Source organism: Scatophagus argus, chromosome 5 (genome assembly GCF_020382885.2).
Source record: "Scatophagus argus isolate fScaArg1 chromosome 5, fScaArg1.pri, whole genome shotgun sequence".
Lineage (NCBI taxonomy): Eukaryota > Metazoa > Chordata > Actinopteri > Scatophagidae > Scatophagus > Scatophagus argus.
In genome coordinates, this window is record NC_058497.1 from 24,206,345 (window position 1) to 24,227,160 (window position 20,816).

At 44.3% G+C, this 20,816-nt stretch overlaps 3 protein-coding genes across 7 annotated transcripts; 2 read left to right on the top strand and 1 right to left on the bottom strand.

Annotated features, from left to right (window-relative positions):
- Positions 1-2,664: 2,664 nt before the first annotated feature.
- On the bottom strand, positions 2,665-5,713 carry polr1g (RNA polymerase I subunit G). Of its 4 annotated transcripts, none has more exons than XM_046389907.1 (4): positions 5,576-5,713; positions 5,386-5,478; positions 4,724-4,868; positions 2,665-4,073 (listed from the first exon to the last, which is right to left on the bottom strand). In XM_046389907.1, exons 2-4 carry the CDS (start codon positions 5,468-5,470, stop codon positions 3,290-3,292), a joined length of 1,014 nt encoding a protein of 337 aa, XP_046245863.1. In that variant the 5' UTR covers positions 5,471-5,478; positions 5,576-5,713; the 3' UTR covers positions 2,665-3,289. The 4 variants fall into 4 exon arrangements, with proteins under 4 accessions (XP_046245863.1, XP_046245861.1, XP_046245862.1 ...); XM_046389905.1 differs by having other exon boundaries at positions 4,724-4,889; XM_046389906.1 differs by lacking the exon at positions 5,576-5,713 and having other exon boundaries at positions 5,386-5,569.
- On the top strand, positions 5,714-11,461 carry irf2bp1 (interferon regulatory factor 2 binding protein 1). The gene is made up of 3 exons (XM_046389902.1): positions 5,714-7,022; positions 7,419-7,783; positions 8,636-11,461. The coding sequence occupies exons 1-2, from the start codon at positions 6,007-6,009 to the stop codon at positions 7,741-7,743; spliced, it is 1,341 nt and encodes a 446-aa protein (XP_046245858.1). The 5' UTR covers positions 5,714-6,006; the 3' UTR covers positions 7,744-7,783; positions 8,636-11,461.
- Positions 11,462-12,111: 650 nt separating this feature from the next.
- On the top strand, positions 12,112-19,845 carry foxa3 (forkhead box A3). Of its 2 annotated transcripts, none has more exons than XM_046389901.1 (2): positions 12,112-12,174; positions 16,930-19,845. In XM_046389901.1, exons 1-2 carry the CDS (start codon positions 12,127-12,129, stop codon positions 18,259-18,261), a joined length of 1,380 nt encoding a protein of 459 aa, XP_046245857.1. In that variant the 5' UTR covers positions 12,112-12,126; the 3' UTR covers positions 18,262-19,845. The 2 variants fall into 2 exon arrangements, with proteins under 2 accessions (XP_046245857.1, XP_046245856.1); XM_046389900.1 differs by lacking the exon at positions 12,112-12,174 and adding an exon at positions 15,119-15,569.
- The last annotated feature ends 971 nt before the right edge of the window (positions 19,846-20,816 follow it).

The window sequence follows — 20,816 nt, forward strand, 5'->3', positions numbered from 1 at the left end:
GGAGGAAGCAGAAAGCTTCGCTCATCCACCTTTCTCCACTCATACTTTTCCCAGCAGGTGTGAGAATTTGACCTGGTGGTCTTGCTATTTCTCTACACAGATTCTGATTTTTCATTCCTTTGAAACAAATGTGGCGAAGAGGGTTTAAATGGCGATCCAGTCAGAGCGTCTGTGTGCAGCACAGACAGACAAACGCACCAAGAAGGGCAGTAATGACTGTGAGAGCACATTTATTGAGCGAGATTTACATTTCGTGACTCCATCCTCCTTTGTTTCATCGCAGATGAAATTTAGCTGATAGTAAACTCTAAATGTGATTTAGATGAGATGCATCCTCTTGGACCCACTGCTGTGCACAAACACACACACACACACACGAGTCAGACTACTGATGCAACCACAATGAAAGATTCAGGAAATGGCAGAAAATGCATAAGAAGATGCATAAATGTTATTGTGCTACAGACGCGACCAAACCGACTCGTGTTTTTTTTGTTTTTTTTTCCAGCAACACACGAGGGCTCCACTGCGTTATGCACTACAGACCGGCCTTCATGTGGTCTGCAGGGAGCTGATAGGATTGTTAAAGACAGCAGTTCATCAGTGGCTGCTTCAGATTTCTGGTTTGAGTGGTTTGGAAACACAAAGTCAACCTCCTCCATCATATTTCAGTCAGAAAGCCTAAAGGAGGCTAACACATGATACCATAACAGCTCTTCACCAGACATTTCTGTTGTGATTCGCTTACTCATTCATATTATGAAACAGTACATTTCGGACACCACTAACAGGTGTAGTGAATAATCATCTGTGGAACAGATCCTTTGGCCTGCAGATCTCAAAATAAACCTCACAGAGAAAATAAAATCTTTCAGTTTCTTGCTTGCTGACAATTATGGGAATTAATGTTCCATTGAGGGGATAATACGTCTTAAAAAGGACACATTTGGGGCAGTGTTGGCTTGACTGTCTCCACCTTTTCTGCCTAAATCAGAATCTTCAGGATTCAAGATGGACGCAGTGTTGCTGTTTTCTATACAGATCATCAGACATAACACACAACTGGATCATTCAAAAGTATAAACAGGTGGGAAGTCCTAACTAATTCAAAGAATATATAATTGCAGTTTCTATTTGTTAGCAGGATGTAGCTGGCACCAAAAAAAAAAAAAAGAAGGGAAATAAATGACGAAGCTTTCTGAAATATTTTTTTGGACATATTTTCACTTTAGGCTCAGGCAGCTGGGCACACACTCACACACTTTAGTCTGCAGACTCACACACACGTTCAACATACCTGTGAGGATACACAGAAATCTGGCATTAGATGTGACTCACAGGGAAAAGCTTCATCCAACGCCTGACGTCTGCATCTCTCTGTTGTAGCAGCTGTCTGACAAACCAAAAAAACACCTCACGATGGTCAGCCAGTTCAGCGAGTTGAAACTATTTTTAAAATTCTCTTAGCTATGTTAAGGCTTCATTTTATTTTTGTTCATTTTAGGTCCAGCTGACCCCTTTGCAGGAGTGAAACTGTGAACGCACATGTGAGGCTGGATCAATAAATGCTTGCAGTGTGTGTGCAGAGGGTTACTACAGATGGCGAGAGGGTGATAGCGCCAGAGGTGCCTGAGCTCATTAAGAAACAGGACCATACTCCAGTGCAGAGCAGGAGTACGAGGGGAGGAGAGGGGAGCAGCGAAGGGAGGAGGGACGAGGGGAAAGGATGCAGAGACTGGACTGAGATTTTTCGCCCGAGTCTCAGAGATCTGATGATTCTCTGCCATCAGAAAATGGAAAAAATTAGAAATTCTTCCTTTGCGTGCTTGCGTGCGTGCGTGGACAGCAGCAGAAGAGCTGTGCTGTACTAGTGAAAATAAACGGCAGCATATAAAATGATAAGCCGTGAGGTTATTAGATGCTGCTGCTCTGCACAGGACACAGGCTGGAGTGTGGCGCCATCTCCCTGCCATGGCTGCTTACTTACTTCTCTGGTGCATTTAATTGAGAGGAATTTCTGCTGGCGATGGATACGCACAGATTTATAGACTTGGACTTTCTGGAGCCAATACTTTGTGCCGACATGCTGCATTATTTAAATAAGACTTCAAGCATGCCAACAGATCAAGGCCACGAAGGGTTTCCTGCATAGTTTGAGTCATGGCAGAGTTGAAAAGCCTCTGAAAAGATCTTGAAGATCATCATGAAACTCTGTAAAGCACAAAATACTTCAGTGATTTTAATGTGCAAAAGAATGGAATCACATCTTCTACAGCCGTGCTCAGGGAGGACCGCCGGATCATGACCGGATCATGACCGCCTGGTGTTTACTAAAGGTGCATCTTTGTTCCACTGATCCCAACCCTTTAACAAATTTATTTCAATGCAAAATGTTTCCCATATCACTGTTCATTTAGAAAATAATTTAGAACCTTTAATTTCTGTCCACAGAATAGACAGATCATTAGAAAACCACCCGCAAATCTGTAAACTGTGCACTTTCTTATTGTTGCACAATTTAAAAGCGGCACTTACAAGATGAGTTCAAGTTTCATTCCATCAGCATGAAATCACAGCTCTAACAAGGCACGAGAGGAAAATGTTGTGCTGTCCTGGAACACTTGGACGGACCGAGCGCAGGACAAAAACACCAACGCAAACATGTTTTCTTCATTCTCGTTTCATTTCCTTTAATCACATTTGGAGTTTAGTTTTGTAACATGTGTTTTCCTACAAACAAATCATTTCTCCATGTGACTCAGATCCTTAAACTAACAATGTTACGTGACACTGAAGCATTATTCTGTCTTTACCTCACCTCTGGTTTTCTGATCCTGCTGCCAGACCAGTGACGTTACCAGTCCGGTTGTGTAAATATGTACACAAACGCAGCAACACAGTGTGAGCATAATCCCATAAAATATCCCACAACTTGACAGACACTGGCAGAAAATGCAGAAATTCCCACTTTGTACACTCGTGTTACCCATGTGCTCACAGACGCCTGCGGCTGCATGCATTCCTCGTGAGTAAAACGGTCACTTTCTGAGCTCAAAATGATTGGAACATTGGCCTTAAAGATGCTGCAATGAACCCACCTTATAATTTGTGTCACTAATCGACTGATTCACGATGTGTTCTTTTTTTATGAATGCAGCGTCTTGCCAAAGTGAGCCTTGCATTATGCAATCGGTCAATAAGCTGCAGTAAAAAGTAGTAGTGGCTCTTCAGTATAAACTGGGCAAACAGAACAAATAAAATAAACATCAAACCACAAAGTAACGACAGACTAGTCGTCATCAGTTTTGCTTTTCTTCTTCTTTTTCTTCTTCTTTCCAGAGCCTTCCACTACATCACCAAACAAACTGTCCTCTGGTTCACATTTTACTGTTACTTCTTCCACCTTCACACTCACACTGGGCTCCACACCCTCCTCCACCTCCTCTCGCTCTCTGTCCCTCTTTTTCTTCTTCTTCTTCCTCTTCTCCTCCTGGAGGATCTCCGTCATCACTTCATCCTGAATTTCAGCTTCAGGCTCCACTTTCACTCCCACGACATCAGACGTCCCCTCTTCTGGCTCTGTCTTAATTGATTTTTCTTTCTTTTTCTTCTTCTTCTTTCTCCCTTCCTCTTCCTCCTGTCGTGTTTCCTCTATGAATCTTTTGGCCACCAGGGGGCGCAGAGTGGTCGATGAGGGCCCCAAAGCAGCTCCATCCCTCTCACTCTCTGCCACGCAGGGCGGTGTGGGGGTCTTACTCCCGAAGGGGTGGAATCGCTGTTTCAGCCCTGGCGGTATGGAGGGCGCCGGAGCAGCGGGGATGACCTGAGGGGCCTGGTTGGCGCTGCTGTCTCCATAACTCTCACACACATTTAGCAAGCCTGAAAAAGCGGGGCCAAAAACTACGCCACTGGAAGACTTTTTGTCACTGGTGAGCAGCCTGAGCTCTGTGGTACCATGGGTGGAAGCCAGGATGCTGTAGATTTGCTGGCCACTCCCAGTTTTGGCTCCTCCTGCAGTAGCAGGAACCTTCAGGGTCTGGAGACCTGAGAGGGGCACCTTGATGCCTCTGAAACTGGATGAGAAGAGGAGAGGCGGGATTAGGAATCATTCACACAAAGTGCGTCAGGAAACCTCAGACGTTTACATCAAAATACAACATCTTCTCAGACTATTGCCGGATTTGAGGGATTTTTCTTAACATTCGGCATGAAACTCATCTGCAGCTCCACCTGCTGGCCCCAACAGACAAGCTGCTCCACTATCACCTACGGTACTTAAATGTTGGGTCTGTATTACCTTCTATGCTGCCACATAAATTGCTGCGGGAACTGTTTAAAGTAAAAATGTGCAACTTTAGAACAAAAGGACACATCCCACCACTTGCAAACATAAAGCTGGATTCGTAAGGAATAAAATACATGATCTTACATTCCAAACTCATCAGCTTTTGTTAATGCAGGCTTACTTGGTCTATGATGGGAAAAAACTGGGCAGGTCATCAAAACTTTAAAATTGTTATTATTTAACTTGAGAGATTATTTCTAAGCGGTTAGGGGCTTAGCGGATTGAAGTATTTCAAATGTCTAATAACAAATGCACGTTAAACTGGATATAGACAACACGCGCCTGTAAGAGAACAGATTTCTGAATGACTTCTTGTAAAAGTTTGACTCTGAGACAAAGACAGAGAGAAACAGACAAAAGGGGAGAGTGTGAGCTCACCATTCTGGGTTAAAGCCTGCAGGAGCTTTAATGAGCCATAAGTCGCTCTTGTTGTTCTTCAGGCTGCCTGTGAGAGTGCTTCTGCAGGGCTTATGGCTGAAAGACACAAAGTCAGCCGGACACTGGTACCTGCTGGTCTCCTTATCTGTGGGTCCAAACAGCACACCTTCATCATTTCAGAAGGAAAACAACACAACACAGCACAGCACATTATAAATACCCAGGAGTCACTCAGTGGTCAAAAACCACTAATGTGCGTCTTCTGTGGAACATTTTCTATGATGTCAAATCGTTTGAAACACAGATATTGTAATGACTGGTGAGAATCCTTGGTTTAAGTATTGCATGACACAGACGCACAGTCCACGCTTTGTCGAGTGCAGAAGATCACTTTGAGACAAAACTAGACTGATTACATGTTTTACTTGAATACGGCCAGGTTTCCATCAAAGCTAAATGTTAACACTGTGGTGCTCACCCTAAAGAAGAAGAATCATTTTAGTAACTCCCGACCCAGCCAGTCAAAGCCTGCTATACCCTGTATTATTACTTGCTTGCACTGTATTTCGGAGTCAAACTGCCTGCCTGGTCTACCTGAACGTAACATTAGCATTATTAGCCAACCAACAGCACTTTTATACAACCAATGCGTGTTAACTTACCGGTTTCCTTTTGCTTTACAGGCGATTTTTTAGTAGGATTATCCGCTTCATCTTCGCTGGATGAAGATGATATGTCTCTGGGCATTTTTATGTCTAAAAACAACAACGACGTATTAAAATTAAAAGTTTTATACCTCAAAACGCATGGCTAAGAGGGACGCACATGTGATGACAGCATATGAACTGTGACCTTTAATGACTTCACTTCCGTGCCAGATTTGGTTGTAGTTTCAACTCCGGCACTGCTCCGCAGGTTTACATTTACAAAGTCAGGTAAGGAAACCCAAACACCCATAATGCACCTCGACAGGTTACGTAACGTTCCAGCGTTCGTCTGGGAAGCAGTTGACAGCAGTCAAGAGCAGGCCGAAGTGGGTAAACAAAACAAACATATGAAAAAAAGAGCGAAAACAACTGAAAAGTTGTGCTTAATTTTATATCCGTAGAATATGTAACATTATTGTAAATCGGTTTGAGGCTCATTAAAGAAGAAAGTAGGTAGCAAAGACGGGGTGTGCACCTGTGAAAGATAACTAGGTTAACTAGCTAACGTGTGCTAGCACGTTAGCCGTCTAGCTGACTCGTTGAACCCGCTCAGGTTAGCTAGCTTGTTAGCCAGCCATGTCGTCCCCTTCCTCCTCCAGGCGCCAGTGGTGCTACTTGTGCGACCTGCCAAAGATGCCGTGGACTGTGGTGTGGGACTTTAGCGAGGTGGTCTGTCGTGGATGTGTGAACTATGAGGGAGCGAATCAGATTGAATTTCTGATAGCGAGCGCCCGGCAGCTAAAACGAACTCACGGAATGCAGGATGGCAACGTCAGGTCACCTGGTCCCTCTCCCAATAAACACGGCACATCTGGCAGAGGAGAGGTGGCGGCAGACGGCAGCAGGCCGCACACCGACCGCTTCGAAAGGAGTGGAAGAGGAGAAAGTACCGGGTCAGCCATACGAGTCCCACCGAACGGCTTGCACCGTGATGGCCAGCCGCCTCAAGAGGTGAACCGCCAGAGTCCAAGCGGCAGCCGGAGACCCATGGTAAGTGCTGCCATCCCGCCCAATCTAGTAACTCAAAGTATGGCAGGGATTCCCCATGGGCTCCTTGCAGGCATGCCGGCGGGTCTGACCGCCAGGACAGCGCCCATGAGCAACCCCATGATTTTCCCTACTCCGGTGCTGGCCGAGATGAGCCGCAGACAACTGGGGTTAGGGATGAATATAGCCCCATTTATCACCCCCGAGCTGGAGCGAGAGCTGAGTTCATCCCAGAACCAGCCCAAGACACAGACGCAGGTCCACACTGCTGTGGCTGGCAGCAGCACTAGCAAGAGCACAGGTCTCCCTTCTTCATCCTCGTCCATGGCCGGAGGCGTGAGTCAGACGAGTCCCAAGCCTGCCTCATCACCAGCCAGGCAGCCACGCCCCTTAACTTCCAGGTCCGGAGGGGAGCCCCTGGGATCCAGCACCTCAGCAGAGGCAGCCACCACTGCTGCAGCATTACCCCACAGTGGTGCCTCTGAGCTGGGATCAGCATCTGCCAGCAACACTCATTCAACCGGAAACACTCTGTCCTGCACCTTGTGTCACGAGAGGCTGGAAGACACACACTTCGTTCAGTGTCCATCAGTACCAGGACATAGGTTGGTGTGTTTTTTTTTTTTTTTTGTCTTGGCATGCTGGTGTTATGTTGTCAATAATGAACTATTTATTTGTAGATTAGATTAAAAGTTGTTTGAGCTTTTACTTATAGAATCTCTTCAAATACAAGGAGTTTATTTTCTGTTTCAATAAATAAGATGCTTTGTTTCCATTTTAACTCAGCCAGGTAAGTAATTCACAACACTTTGTGCTCTGGTCATTTGTTATTAGTCATTATATTTTTAGAAACCTAAAATTTAATTACTTGGAAAAAAAATAACTGATTGATGAAACAAAGTTTACTTTATTTTCTTTTTATTTTGTTTGAGTGGCTAGAATAGCTAAGCCTCACTGAAAGTTTTAATAACTTCTTTTTTCCCCAAATCAACCAAATTTAGGTTCTGCTTCCCCTGCACCAGAGTGTACATCCAGAGCCGACGGGGTGATGGAGAGGTGTACTGCCCCAGCGGAGAGCGCTGTCCATTGGATAACTCTCCCAACAGCCCCCCTTGGGCCTTTATGCAGGGAGAAGTGTCCACCATACTGGGTACTGCTGGAGCAGGAGCGGCATCGGCTACCGCATCTGGAGCTGGGGCTGGAGCCGGAACCGGGTCAGGAGCTGCTGGAGCGTCCGGGGCCGGAAACGGATCTGCCAGTGGAGCAGGAACCGGAGCAGGAGGCGGAGGCGGAGACGTCACTGTCAAGAAAGAGAGAGAGACGTGATGGTGACTTTCACGGAAACCAGGACCCAACACAGCAGCAGGCAAGTCCACATATGTGTGACTGCTGTAGTCTGAAGGCTGGCAGCATTTTGCACTGTGAGACCATTTTACAAGAGAATTCCTTAGTTTTCCAGGTGAATACTATGTGTTCTTTTGAATGAGTGTTAATGATTGACTGTAAAGATTAGAGAGCCTTCTTTCAATAATTGTAAACATTGTGAGCAGTAATCTCTGCAGCAAATACTTTGGCACATTTAAGGAGCAAGAAAAAAACAAAAAACTGTTGTTATACCATTATTACCATACAGGACAGAGAAGAAAACTTCTGCCTTTTAAAGAAATTTTTTGGACAGGTCTGATAGAGCTCAGGATTTTTAAAGAGGACTGCTGCTTTACCCCAAATAGTTTCTGTAAGATTTTGGATGTTTCTTCAGGGGGGTGAAGGACAGAGAGTTAAACTGACGCCTCCTGTGCACCAAGCACTTCTCTGAAAAAGCTTCACTCCATTCAGTACTACTCAGAATGCACTGATAAAACTGCAGTACATGCAACCTCCAACCCCTTAAAAGCAGGTAGTTCTTACTGAAGCTTCACAGCCCCAAAAATGGTGCTCAGTACAGCCCTAATCTATTCCTGAAATTTATAGCACTAATACTCGTTAGATGGTTGAGAGGCTGCCGGGATACAAAATGATATTTCAGGCTTCAAAGATGATGTGTGACGCCTCCTTAAGTAGAGGCATCCAGAGTACAGCACAACAAGTGTAACTGTTTGTTTATGTCCTACTACATTCTCCTAATCCAGAGCGTGCAGGTGTGATATCTCCCAGGTGGGATTTATTCTGTTCAATTTCATGTTGTTTATTTCTTTGTTTTTTGTTGCTCTTGTTCCAGAGGTTAGTGACACACCAGAAGGAGATGTCTGCATGGGACCGCTGAGCAATCCAGAAGAAAAGCAACACAGCAACACACAGTTCAGAAAATGTCCATTGCACAGGTCTTAACTCCACCTGTTCACCACCCGGTTTTATAACATTGTCAGACCTCGCCAGATATCTGACTCCACTTTACCTTCACACATTGTCACTATTATTAATTTGCTTTTCTTTTCTGCCAATTCTTCAGCTGTATCCTTGAGGTCTGATGCAATCTAAATGTTAAAATTTAATTTCTTTAATAACATTAAATTTCTCAGCACATCAAAAGTGACAAACCTCACCAACTCTGGAAATCAACCTGATGTTTTAATGCTCAATCCAGCAATCAGCAGAGATCTTGGTGAAATAACTGCACAACTTTCCCAAGACAGTCTCTGATGTAACCCAGCATAAATATCAAAATGGCCTTCGTGATGTCCTGTTGGAGTCGTATTTTCAGGGCCAATTAACCGCTGAACAGTGGCTACTTTTTGTATGAGTATCTGTGCCAGTTGAAACAACTGATCATGCTCAGCTTAGCACTGCCGGCTGGTTCCTGTTAGCTGGCTGAAGCAACACATGGGCTAGACGTGGGTGGTATCTATCCTTCGATACCTCCTTCCTGACCTTTCATCAGGGTACACGGTATAAGATGGTATTTTTGAAGGTATTGAAAATTGTACCTTCGTGATTTCTAAATACCCTGGTATACTGTAATACACTGATACTGCTTCCGCCTAATACATCAGTTTTTGACAGGACTGTCTCATTTGTCTACAAACAAAAATTTGCACCACCATTACAATCCATAAGATGCTGTAATCCATAAGAACATTCAGGGTGCTACTTGAATATGCACATTAAGGAAACAAACTGTGTCAACAGGACAACTGAAATGTCCCTATTTCTCTATATGGCCACCAGTGTATTAATATATAATTGGTATTGATATTATTTGCTGAAGGTAGCTAACATAGCTGGTAGCAGGCCTAACAGGGATGTTTGTTGTCCAGACTCACAGAAAGTAGCCACGGCCCACTATCACATTGTTCTGGTGTTTGCACCAGAAAGCACTAAAGCTTGCTCAGACAAATCCAACACAAATGTTAAAAGTAAAAGCAGTAGCCACGGGTGTACTGTATTGCTGTATCTTCTTCCTGTTGAGGCAGCAGGAAGTCATGAATCAGACTGAGTTGAAACGAGTTGAACCTCACTCCTTCTGACAAAATGGAAATTCTGTAAAATCTTGGTTTAAATGAGACAGTTGTGCTTTTACAACTTACAACAACTTAGAACTGAATCCGTTTCCCGGAGCACAATCAGATTGTTTTCCCAAACAGATGGAAAACATCTTCACTTAAACACCTAAACAAGATGGTGTAGGCAGGACGCCGTGACATTTCCCTGTGCGTATCAATCAAGTTGACTTTGACTCGGCGAAAGGAGGATGTTTGCTGTGTAGAAACAACCAGTTGATCTGTCAAAGCATCGACCAGCTACAGAGACTCTGTGTTTGTATTTAAATGTTGCTTTCATGCAAAATCCAGCCCAGCCTACGCTTTCCCCTGAATGTATATGAGAAGACAGCTATTGATAGGCCTAGGATTATATTTTATACTAGAATGTTAAATGTTATATACTCTGCAGATCTACAGTAGTATGTTTGTGCAATCCTGCGTCTTAGTATATGCAACAGTTTGGAGTATGTAATTAAAGGCGATTGTGTATCATTTATCCAACCTTTTTGTTTTGAAAGTGAGAATCCACCTAAAAACAGAAATGTTCTTCTGTAATCCTGAAAGGTTTAACGTTGCTCCTGAATTTAGTTTATTTTAAAAACTAGAGACAAGATAACCTTCCTGCCGTGTTAAATCTGTGGATCTGAAATACATTTACCGTTTTGAGTGAAATTCATTTTGATTTTAACAAACTCAACGTCTGTTGGGTTTGCTGTCTGTTCATGCTGTACAATCCAGTTTTGACACATTTTTCAGACTTTTATCTCCCAAGTTACAGAACAATGTGCAGGGATTTAATGTTCCTAAATCCAACAATCCAAGACTGTAACAATGACACATTATGACAAATGAGTTTTTATGGTGGATTCTCTCTTGTTGTGCAGTATGTACTCATCAGTACAGAAGCACCAACAAACCAAAGGTAATTTTGCACCCGAACTGATGCTTCTGGATGTAAATGTTTTATAGAAAAACAATATACATTGCTATATTTCTTGGCCAGGTCTAAACCAGTTTTCCTCATCAGGCCGTTACAGTGTACGGGCCCACGTGGTCTACTGTACTTATGGGATGTTAAATCAAAAAAGTCTATAGTATTCAGCAAATACTCATACAGACCTTCTAAACTGAGACACTTTCCCACAGATCAGGTCTGTTGTAGGATAATGTGTCTGAAGAAGGGGAATTTGAGTTTAATATGCACTGATATATCATGCAATCCCTTGTTAAGTGCCTTTTTAAAATGTTTACCGTCTGTTTGTGTGTCTGGGAACCTCAGGGGAAGTAGGAGTGCAATGGCTTTTTTTATTGTCCAGTCAATGATTAACCTGAATCTTGTTTCCCTTCAGTCGCCTTCACACGGCTTTTGCTTTTATCCGCAGCCTTTGTAAAGTCAGCCGGCCACTCGTAGTTTGAATATGGTCTCTCCTCACATCTCTCTTTCTTCTTTCTCTCTTTTTCCGTGTTAAGTTCATTTCAATTCATGTGTCGTTTTTAGATCCGTTTGTTTTTTTGCAGCTTCATGTACAAATAGAAACCAGGAATAAATGGGATGGAAACTTGCACTTATTTTTGTGTCTCTTGAGTCTCTTGCTGCTGATATTTAAGTCATGTCAAACACCTTATTATATGATATATGATAATTAAAGCCCTTTTAGAATTCTGACTTGCTTAATTAAACCAGTAACTTAATGTTTGCCAGCCACGATGAACATAAGCTGAGGAGTGGATTTTGTCACCCGAGCACGATGAACTGACTGTCTTGTGTAAGTCTGAGACGATCTGAGATGATCTGAGCTTTGAGACAAGGTGCTGTGCCCTGCTGGAAGGGGCCATTGAAACTGCATGGGGTGGAGAGCAGCCGTGCTCAGGTAGGTTGTATGAGTGGTCATTTGAGTTGCTGTTGCCTTTGTATACAAAGCACTTCAATAAAATACAATTTAGTTAAAGTTTTTCAGGCTTCAACCAATCATCAGGTAAAATTAATGTTAAGGATGCAAGAACATTTCACACATCTAGTGTCTAATCTTGATCAAATGTGTTTGTTTCCTGTTACCTTATCAGGTACAGCTGTATTTAACCTTTTATTCTGAACAATATTGGTAATTATTCAACAAAATGTTAATGTTTAAACTAATCTTTGATTTTTTTTTTTCTCTCTCTCTCTCTCTCTTTTGTAGGCTGTGCACTCTCTGAAAAGCGTAAAAGAAGCCTTCACTTACATCTGAAAATGAGTCCATGCAGCTCTGAGCTCAGTGACAGACAGGTAACGATCCAGGTGAGTCCAATCTGCATTACAGAAATGACAAACCCGCGCTGCAGCCAGAGTCGGGCCTGTCAAACAAACCTTGTGCAAGCCGTTTCTGCTTCCATGTGGCCAGTAGATGGCGCTCTGGGCCTCAGTCTGCCTGACGAGATGTCATTTTTATCATCTTTCCTCCACATGTATGAAAATATCGTCCTGTAGAGCCTGAACAAGCCCCGGAAGACCCCAAATGCGCCTTAAATTAGAATGAAGATCTCAGATACTGTAACTACGGGATTTTTTTTCTCACAACCTGCTGATAAACTTTCATAAATAAAGCTGCTCATTTTCGTTATGAGGAGGGGGGAGTTTCATTATTCCTCTCCAACATCTCTCCGTCGTGCTCCTGGAAGGCCGATCTGTCGTTTCCTCCATTAGTGTCAGCTCATTACAGCTATTGTTAAACCAATTAAAGAGGTGTTAATGGACGATGGAAGGCCCATTGGAATGAGAAGCGGCCCGCAGAGAGAGGATATGACTAAATGTGTGTTGGGGTGGTTAAAAAAAGGGAGGGGGCGTTTAAAAGGCGTATTACACCAATCAAAGATGCTTATTAAGAGGCAGGCTTGAAGCTTCATGCGCCGCGGCCAAAACTCAATTCGCATCCTTCAGCGCGTGAAATGAGCAAATGAAGACCGGATTCAAAGAGCATCCATCTCACATTCATACTCAGATACACCCTGCGATGAAAACACGAACTTCTCTCGATTTATTCTGAAACCACCTGGAAGCAGCAGATGGCACTTTCTCACTGGCGACCGAAAGCAGTGGAGTTAAAGATATAATAAGTTATGGTGAGACAAAGAAATACCCCCCACGCGAAGCTCCGTTAAACAACATGAGCCCTGATTATAAAGTTTTTTTAATTTATTGATCTGCAAATCTGAAGCTTTCTGGTGGAGGTTTTAACCTCTTGCTGCTGATATTTGGAGGCTGATCTGCTGTCAGTCAAAGAAGTTCAACCATACATCAGAACATACACTTACATGTACTGTGAGGTGGAGGCTACCAAACTGGAGCTTCTATCGGCATATTTCTGTGGAAATTTTCGAGCCATTTGCCATCTGTTAAGTTTAGAAGACGGAGGTGAGTATGTATCATAACTACTGCACCACCGTCTCCACATGAGAGAAAGGCCCATCTCTTTCAGCCTTAATTATCCCATATCATTACAGACGCTGAGGTGCGAGCTCATTCCACGTGTTAATCGACTAGACTGCAGTTTGCGAACAGCCGATAATTGCCGAGTCTTTATTTCCAGGTGAGGGCCTGTGGAGAGTCTGTTCGACCGTATAAATGTACAATCACGCAGGGCTGCAGCTGAAATATGACCACGGCTGGCTGTGGATTTGAAGAAGAAGAACCAGCTTTATTAACAGTATATATATTTTTACATACACACACTGAATTCGTCTTCTGCATTTGGCAAATTACATGCAGTGAAACACACACAGGAGCAGTGGGCAGCATCCAGCGCCCGGGGAGCATATTTGGTGGCAAACGTCAGGAAAACTTTCTTGCTGAAATTGCCGTCAGTAGTGGAGCATCTTGGAGACGCAGACGTGGTCACAAAGCGGGCACCAGAGATCTGTCACACGTTCAAAGTTTCCTCCGTTTCCTCACGCTTTTGGTGCTGACTGGCCTTCCTGTTATTTCTTATGTCTTCGGCATCTTTTCTCACAGTCTAATCCCGTCGGCCTCCTGCCTGCGCATCAATTACATCTCCATTGACTGGCCATTAGGCTGAGGCATTGACATTCACGGGCCTCCGTCTGCTCCGAGGCCGATGTGTATTCCACAACACAGGCTCGGCCTTATGCATTACACCAGGATTAGGCCTGCATTATTTATTGTATTTCTCTGTGGCGTCGGGTCGTTTCTCTCTCCTGCGTCTAAATTTACGCACAGATTTCGCACATCCAGGAAACCTCAAGTGAGGACCTGAAGAAACCGATCCTGAATCATAGATCAGTGTACTGTGTCCATGTACCAACATCTACGATCCAACTAACACTGGTGTGTCTGGGTTTTGCTTTTTTAAGTTTTGATATGTGGTCAAAAGTCAGATTTTGAAGAGTGTGGGAGGAGCGGGTGGAGGTTTAAGGGTGGTGGTGGGACGGGGACCGGGAGGGTTGCTGTTCTACAATGTGTCTGATTAAGATGTTCTGATAGCCCGCCTTTGATAGTCAAATGTTTTCTTGGTAGTTGTGATTTTTTTTTGTCCTATCATGAAAATATTTGACTATCAAAACCCCGAATCTGAAACAAGTTTGGCGGTTACGACAATTTAGGCCCAAAAGCCCCCCGCGTTCAAAGGCTAGCAGGGCGTAGAGACGTGATAGCCTGCGGAATTAACGACTTTCACGCCCTTCACCCCGCACACACACGCACACGCACGACACAACATGATAAAACGAAAGTAGTTCATCTAGTATTTATATAGTATTATATAGTATTTACCAGTAACATCTAGTATTTTTCTGTGCATAAATACAATTAAAAATTCACTTGATCTTGTTTCACTTTTACAAACCATTTCATTGCACAAACGGCCTTAAAATAGGATGTTTTTAAACAGAAGTTATTCCGGGCTGAAAGGAAGCCACTTGGTTTTATTTTGGGACAATTTTTTCCCCCATTTGTGGAGCAAATATATCCATTTTCATAACCAATTTAACAGCTCACCTAACACCTCTGAACTTCACTGCTGCGTTTAGAAAAGAAAATCCACTCAGCTGTGACTGAATGTCTTTCGTGCGGGTGGCCCCGCTGTAGCCGCCCGGCCAATATACAGCACGCCAGGGGGCCACATCGGCCTTTTTGCGGTGCCCTTCCTGGATCCTGAGATGATATTCAAATGTCAGGAGCGGGGCGGGACTCACCGGCACCTTATAAGAGGAGGACGGCCAGGTTTCTGTACTGTATTAGCGCGCTGCTCCTCCGCCTGTCGCACGCTGCGTCCGGGCCAGAAGAAGAAGAAGAAGAAGTCAACATCTGCTGAGCCGTAACAAGATTGAGGTTATGAAACAATGGATGACTGACAAATAAGAAATATTGACTTTACTATTCCCAGGAGCAGAGCGTCGCACCACTTTTTTTTCCTCACACGTTTGTGACTTTAGATATTTCCTCCCTCTTTATTGGCAAAAGAGAAACAAGTTTATTTGGATTTTTTTCCCCTTTGAAAACGTCCAACTTCACGAAGGATTTTATATTTATTTTTTATATATATATTTTGTATATTTTAAAAATCCGGTAGCAGATCAGTCTTTCTCCTCAAAAGACGCGTGTTGGGGATGTTGAGCTCTGTGAAGATGGAAGCCCATGATATACCTGAGTGGAATACTTTCTACAGCGAGGCCAGTGAGGTAAAGACACGATCACACATCGAAATGACAGTAAAGACAAATTTACCACACCGGCTGTTTGCTCCCAGAGTTGGGCTAAATCCACGGTTTTTCTTGGAAAAGAAAATTTTGTTTGCGCACACTCTCAGCGGGACTCGCAACGAATAACAGCCGCAATCCTGAGATAAATTTAAAAAAGAATACATTAAAGGTTTAATACGGCAATCTGACCCTCCCAACGGAAGTGTTATGCTGTAAAATTTAATATTTTCAAATATGATAGAGTAACACTGTCTTGAAAATGGCAGCAGGAGAGGAAGGCTCAAAAAGCACTCAAATATAATTCAGATATTCTTTTTCCTCTTCTGTGAAAATAGGAACATTACATAAATATTTTAGAAAAACAAAAAAAAAAAACACTAACAACCTATTTTACAAGCCACTAAATTTTTACTTCGATTTTTACCTTTTTAATTTGTGGTCAAATATGATAAACATAATTCTAAATGTTCTGTTTTTTCCTTTTTTAAAAGTTAAAGTCAGCCTATTTGCTCATCAATAGACTCGTCTTCTTTGTGTCCCCGCAGCCGCTCAAGTGTGGCAGCAATTCAGGTGTAAATGGAACAAGACTTTTTTCTTTCTCTCTCTCACTAATTCAATTAGGGTTAATTCCATCAGCAGCTTCGGTTCTCACCTCGCCTCCACCTGATGAAATTACCAAGAAGAAAGAGTTTGATAATCTTTAACCCAAGATCAGCAAACGGCCCGAGATATGCAGGCCGACTTCTCTCCCCCGCGGATGCTCCTCGTTCGTTCGCGTACTGAACACGCAAAGCCTTTTCGGGCTTTCACAGAAATCATTTGGGAAATTAAACGCGGATTTGGGAAATTCGTCTTTGTCAAACACAACGAAAATAAGAGCAGAAGAGACTCGGATTCTTCCGTTTGAGCTTAAATAGTGAGCACTCGGTTTAGTTGTTTTTTCCGCGGAGGCAGCAGAGGAGGCCGTCTGAACCGAGAGGCACCATGACGCGCTTTTTACGCATTTTCAGGTTAACATCGCCGTGTGAAATCCATGTCGTCTCCCCGCGCACTGAGAGCTGCATTGTGCATTGATAAGGAGTCACTTCTTAAACGGAGTAAAACCTCTTTAACGCGCTTCTAAACCTGTTTCACTGCACCGATTTAAAGTAATATCAGTTAAGTACTGCAGAACTCTTTATTTTGCTATTTAGAAGTCAAAAACGAAAGGTCAGAATTAGTTAATTTTATGTTATTATTTACACTGACTGTAACTGTTGTTGCATGTGTGCAAACTGATTTTCCTTCTGTCACAGCAGTCTTTTCTTACTAATAACCAGATGTTGTTGTGTTCCTGCAGATGTATTCCTCTCCCAGCACCATGAACTCTGGTCTCGGCTCCATGGGCTCCATGGGCACCATCAACAGCTACATCAACTTGAATCCAGCCACCGCCTCCCCTGCAGGAATGAACATGGCGTACCCGAGCTCCAGCCTCAGCGGTTCCCCATTGGCCTCCATGAGCTCCGGGCCGGGCCACATGTCTCTCTCCCCAGTGGCCTCATCCCTCAGCTCAGGCCCTTTAACCCAGCTGGGCCCCGCTGCTCCGGGATCCCTGGGATCCTTGTCTCACTACCAGAACATGGGCCAGTCCATGAGCCAGCTGGGGTACCCCACTACTGCTACCCTGAGCAGGGCCGGGCCCAAGGAGATTCCCCCAAAGCCGTACAGGCGCTCCCTGACCCACGCCAAGCCCCCGTACTCCTACATCTCCCTCATCACTATGGCGATCCAGCAGAGTGGCAGCAAGATGCTCACCTTGAACGAGATCTACCAGTGGATCATGGACCTGTTCCCCTACTACCGTGAGAACCAGCAGCGCTGGCAAAACTCCATCCGCCACTCGCTCTCCTTCAACGACTGCTTTGTGAAGGTGGCTCGCTCGCCTGACAAGCCGGGCAAAGGCTCTTACTGGACTCTGCACCCGCAGTCAGGCAACATGTTCGAGAACGGCTGCTACCTGCGACGCCAGAAACGCTTCAAGATCGAGGACAAGATGGCGAAGAAAGGAGGCAAGGGCCAGGAGGGCTCAGTGAAAGGAGGCCACAGTGGAGATCACCTGGCAGAGAATCATAGTCCCACAGGAGGATCAGAGGGACCTGACTCCGCCCACTCAGACAACTCCCACCCGGGCTCCTCAGACGACCAGCCGCATCCCAGAAACTCCCTGGTTCCACTGGACTGCCCTCAGCTGTCCTCCTCACACCTCCACAGCCCACCTGTCTCTCTAACCCCCTCCTCCTCCACCTCGTCCTCCGTCCCTCCATCCTCCTTGTCCCTCTCAGCCACCTCCTCATCGTCCTCCAACCCGCTCCTCCACTCCCAGTCTTTGGGTAGTGCCCACCTCCTTCCCAGCACCATGCAGCACCACATGGACCTACAGAGTGACGCTCTCAAGTCCCTGGATCCCCACTACAACTTCAACCATCCCTTCTCCATCACCAACCTCATGTCTAATGAGCAGAAGATGGACCTCAAGTCCTACCAGGACCAGGTGATGGCCTACAACAGCTACACCGGCAGCTCTCCTGTGGGAGCCAAGCAGATCTACGACAGCCCAGGGCCGGCCTCCATGGACTCAGGCGCTTACTACCAAACTCTGTACAGCCGTTCGGTGCTCAATGCCTCCTAATATGGACACTCAACCCCCCTACACACACACACACACACACACACACATACACACACACACACACACACACACACACACATACACACACACACACACACACACACACTGACGTGTCTGTAGAGGTGAGGCAAAATGGGCTCTTCTCTTTTTCTCTGCCTTTTCTAAAATGGACACCCAAGCTCTCTTGATCTTCCCCTTTCTGTCTCTCTCTCCCTCTCTGGCTCGCGTCCAGTGGCCTTGGAAGAGACTCACATGTAAAATGGCTGCCATGTTTGAGGGGCAAAAGAACGTTTTTTTCTCTCTCTCTTACCAACTCTGATGAACATGGAGACTGGTTGGTTACATGGAGGACAGTAAAGTGAAGTCTTTCCTGTTGATGAAGACGTTTGATTCGTCTGCATGTCGAGTCAATGCATGAGACAGATCCTGTCGCAGGAGCACTGCACGAGGTGAAATTGGCTTTGTACAAATTGTAAATAGAGTTAATGTGGGGGGAAAGGATATTTGCATTTATTTATGGAGGGAATAAATTTTAATATATCGTGTATAGCGCTCTGTTGACCAGTTACAACCCCAATGTGAGTTTTTTTTTTTTTATCCAGAGATGAAGCGAGTTTCAGGTTACTGCTTCAGGCAGGTGTTACTGCAGTGGGAGACAGTTTCTACTTTGTGTGTGTCGCTGCATTTCACACTACGTTCCATCATTTCTGTCACATCAGGCATCCCTCAATGTAAATGTAGCTTTATGAAGTCTGTACTCTCAAGTTTGTTATTCTGGTTGATATGAAGAAGAAGAAAAAAAAAGCCATTTTGTCCTAACTGGAGCAGAAGTGGAAGTTTAAAAGGAAAATCTTCTGCAGCCAGAAGGAAAGAGGCAAAGTAACTGTGGTAAAAACAAAGAAAAAAAAATGTAAAAAAAAAAAAACATGTCTTGTTTATGTTTTTCATTTCCCACAAACATTTCCTGTTGTTACCTAGACGAGAGTGTTAAAGCCAAACGCTTCTCGACAGACTGTAACATTTTGAATAGCAGATTGCTGACGAGGTGCACGGGGGAGTTCAGTCGGTTACTAAAACAGTGGAGGGGAGGAGAGATGCACTATGGGAGGATTTACATACAGTACTTTGCACTATGGAGCTCCCACTGGCCAGGTGGGCTGATAGTGTGTGTGTTTGTGTGTGTTACAACAATACTTAGAGGAACGTCCCCCTCACACTGTCAATGCATCAGCGCAACAATGTCAGAGGGTGTCAAATAACCCTCGGCGTCCGAAAAGTGCCTTTTCTTCAAACGACTGCTGATCTGTTAAGAGATCAACGTATTGACGATCTATTGAAGGATTATTCTGATGAGCAGCGGAGGACGCAGAAGTTTCAGGTCACACGATGTCCTCTGCGGAGCATGTTGTAGTTTTAAAGAGAAATGTCTTTTATTTAAGCTATGTTGCTTTTCAAACTTTGAAAGCGTGCTGACATAATATATTGTTTTTTGTTGTTGTTGTTGTCGTTTCTGTTGGTTTAAATGTGATTGAAATGATTCATGTTTCATTTTTCTTATTAAAAAGGCAAAAATGTGGGGAGAAATTGTGTTTTTCTTTTCCATCAATCAGTGTGGACACAAGCTGAATGAAACACAGGTGAATCGAACACAGGGATGTCTGACTGTTTGTCAGTTTGTTTCTGAGGGTTTTCTTTCATAAAATCATAAAAGCACACCACCTGTTTCAGGATTACACATGAGTAAAGACAAATAAAGTCGCCCAACAGGCTTTTATTATACTTCAAAAATTCTCTCTTACAGCAAATTACTCTTCACAAACATTTTTAAAAGTCGGGGAGCACACGAAAACATCGAACTGCTCTTGTTAAAACCAGGCAAACAGAAGTTCATATCACTGCTGCCGGGACCTCAATGAGCCGTCCCGGTCAATCGATCAATCAAGTGTTTTTTTTTTTCACCTGGCTGGCGAGGCCGTGCTGCAGGAATAGCAGCGCCTTGTTGAAACAGCTCCTGACCAAATGACTGTGGTGTGTGACATGTAGGACTGGTAGACTAAACACGGCTGGATCACACTGAGAGCCTCAAAGCAGACCTCTGCACAGGCCATCGGCCCGGGCGGCACACACACAGCGAGACCCGGCCCAGTCCAAAAACCACTGACCTGCCTCTGACCCTGCACTACAAAAACCATCAGCAAGTCAACAAAGCAGAAACGGGCAGAAAGCAGGAGCAGAACGTTTTGCCTTTCTGCTGTCTGCTCAGGTCCTTTTCTGTTTATCCTAAACAAACTAAAACGTGAACACTTCCTGTTTGGGGGAGTTTTCCTGGCAGTTTTCCTGAACAACAACAGCTCAAGTATGGAAACCTGCTGAATCAAAGAATAAGACGGATGTTTGATGCACATAAAAAAAGACTTTAAAGATGCTGTGGACATCACATGCGAACTTACGCAGATGTTTTCTCTCTTTTCACATTTGCAGGAAAATAAAAGCTTCGTTTGCTGCTCTTGGTGCCTACAGCCACCCTTCCCTGGCCTCCTGCTCCTCTGTCCTGT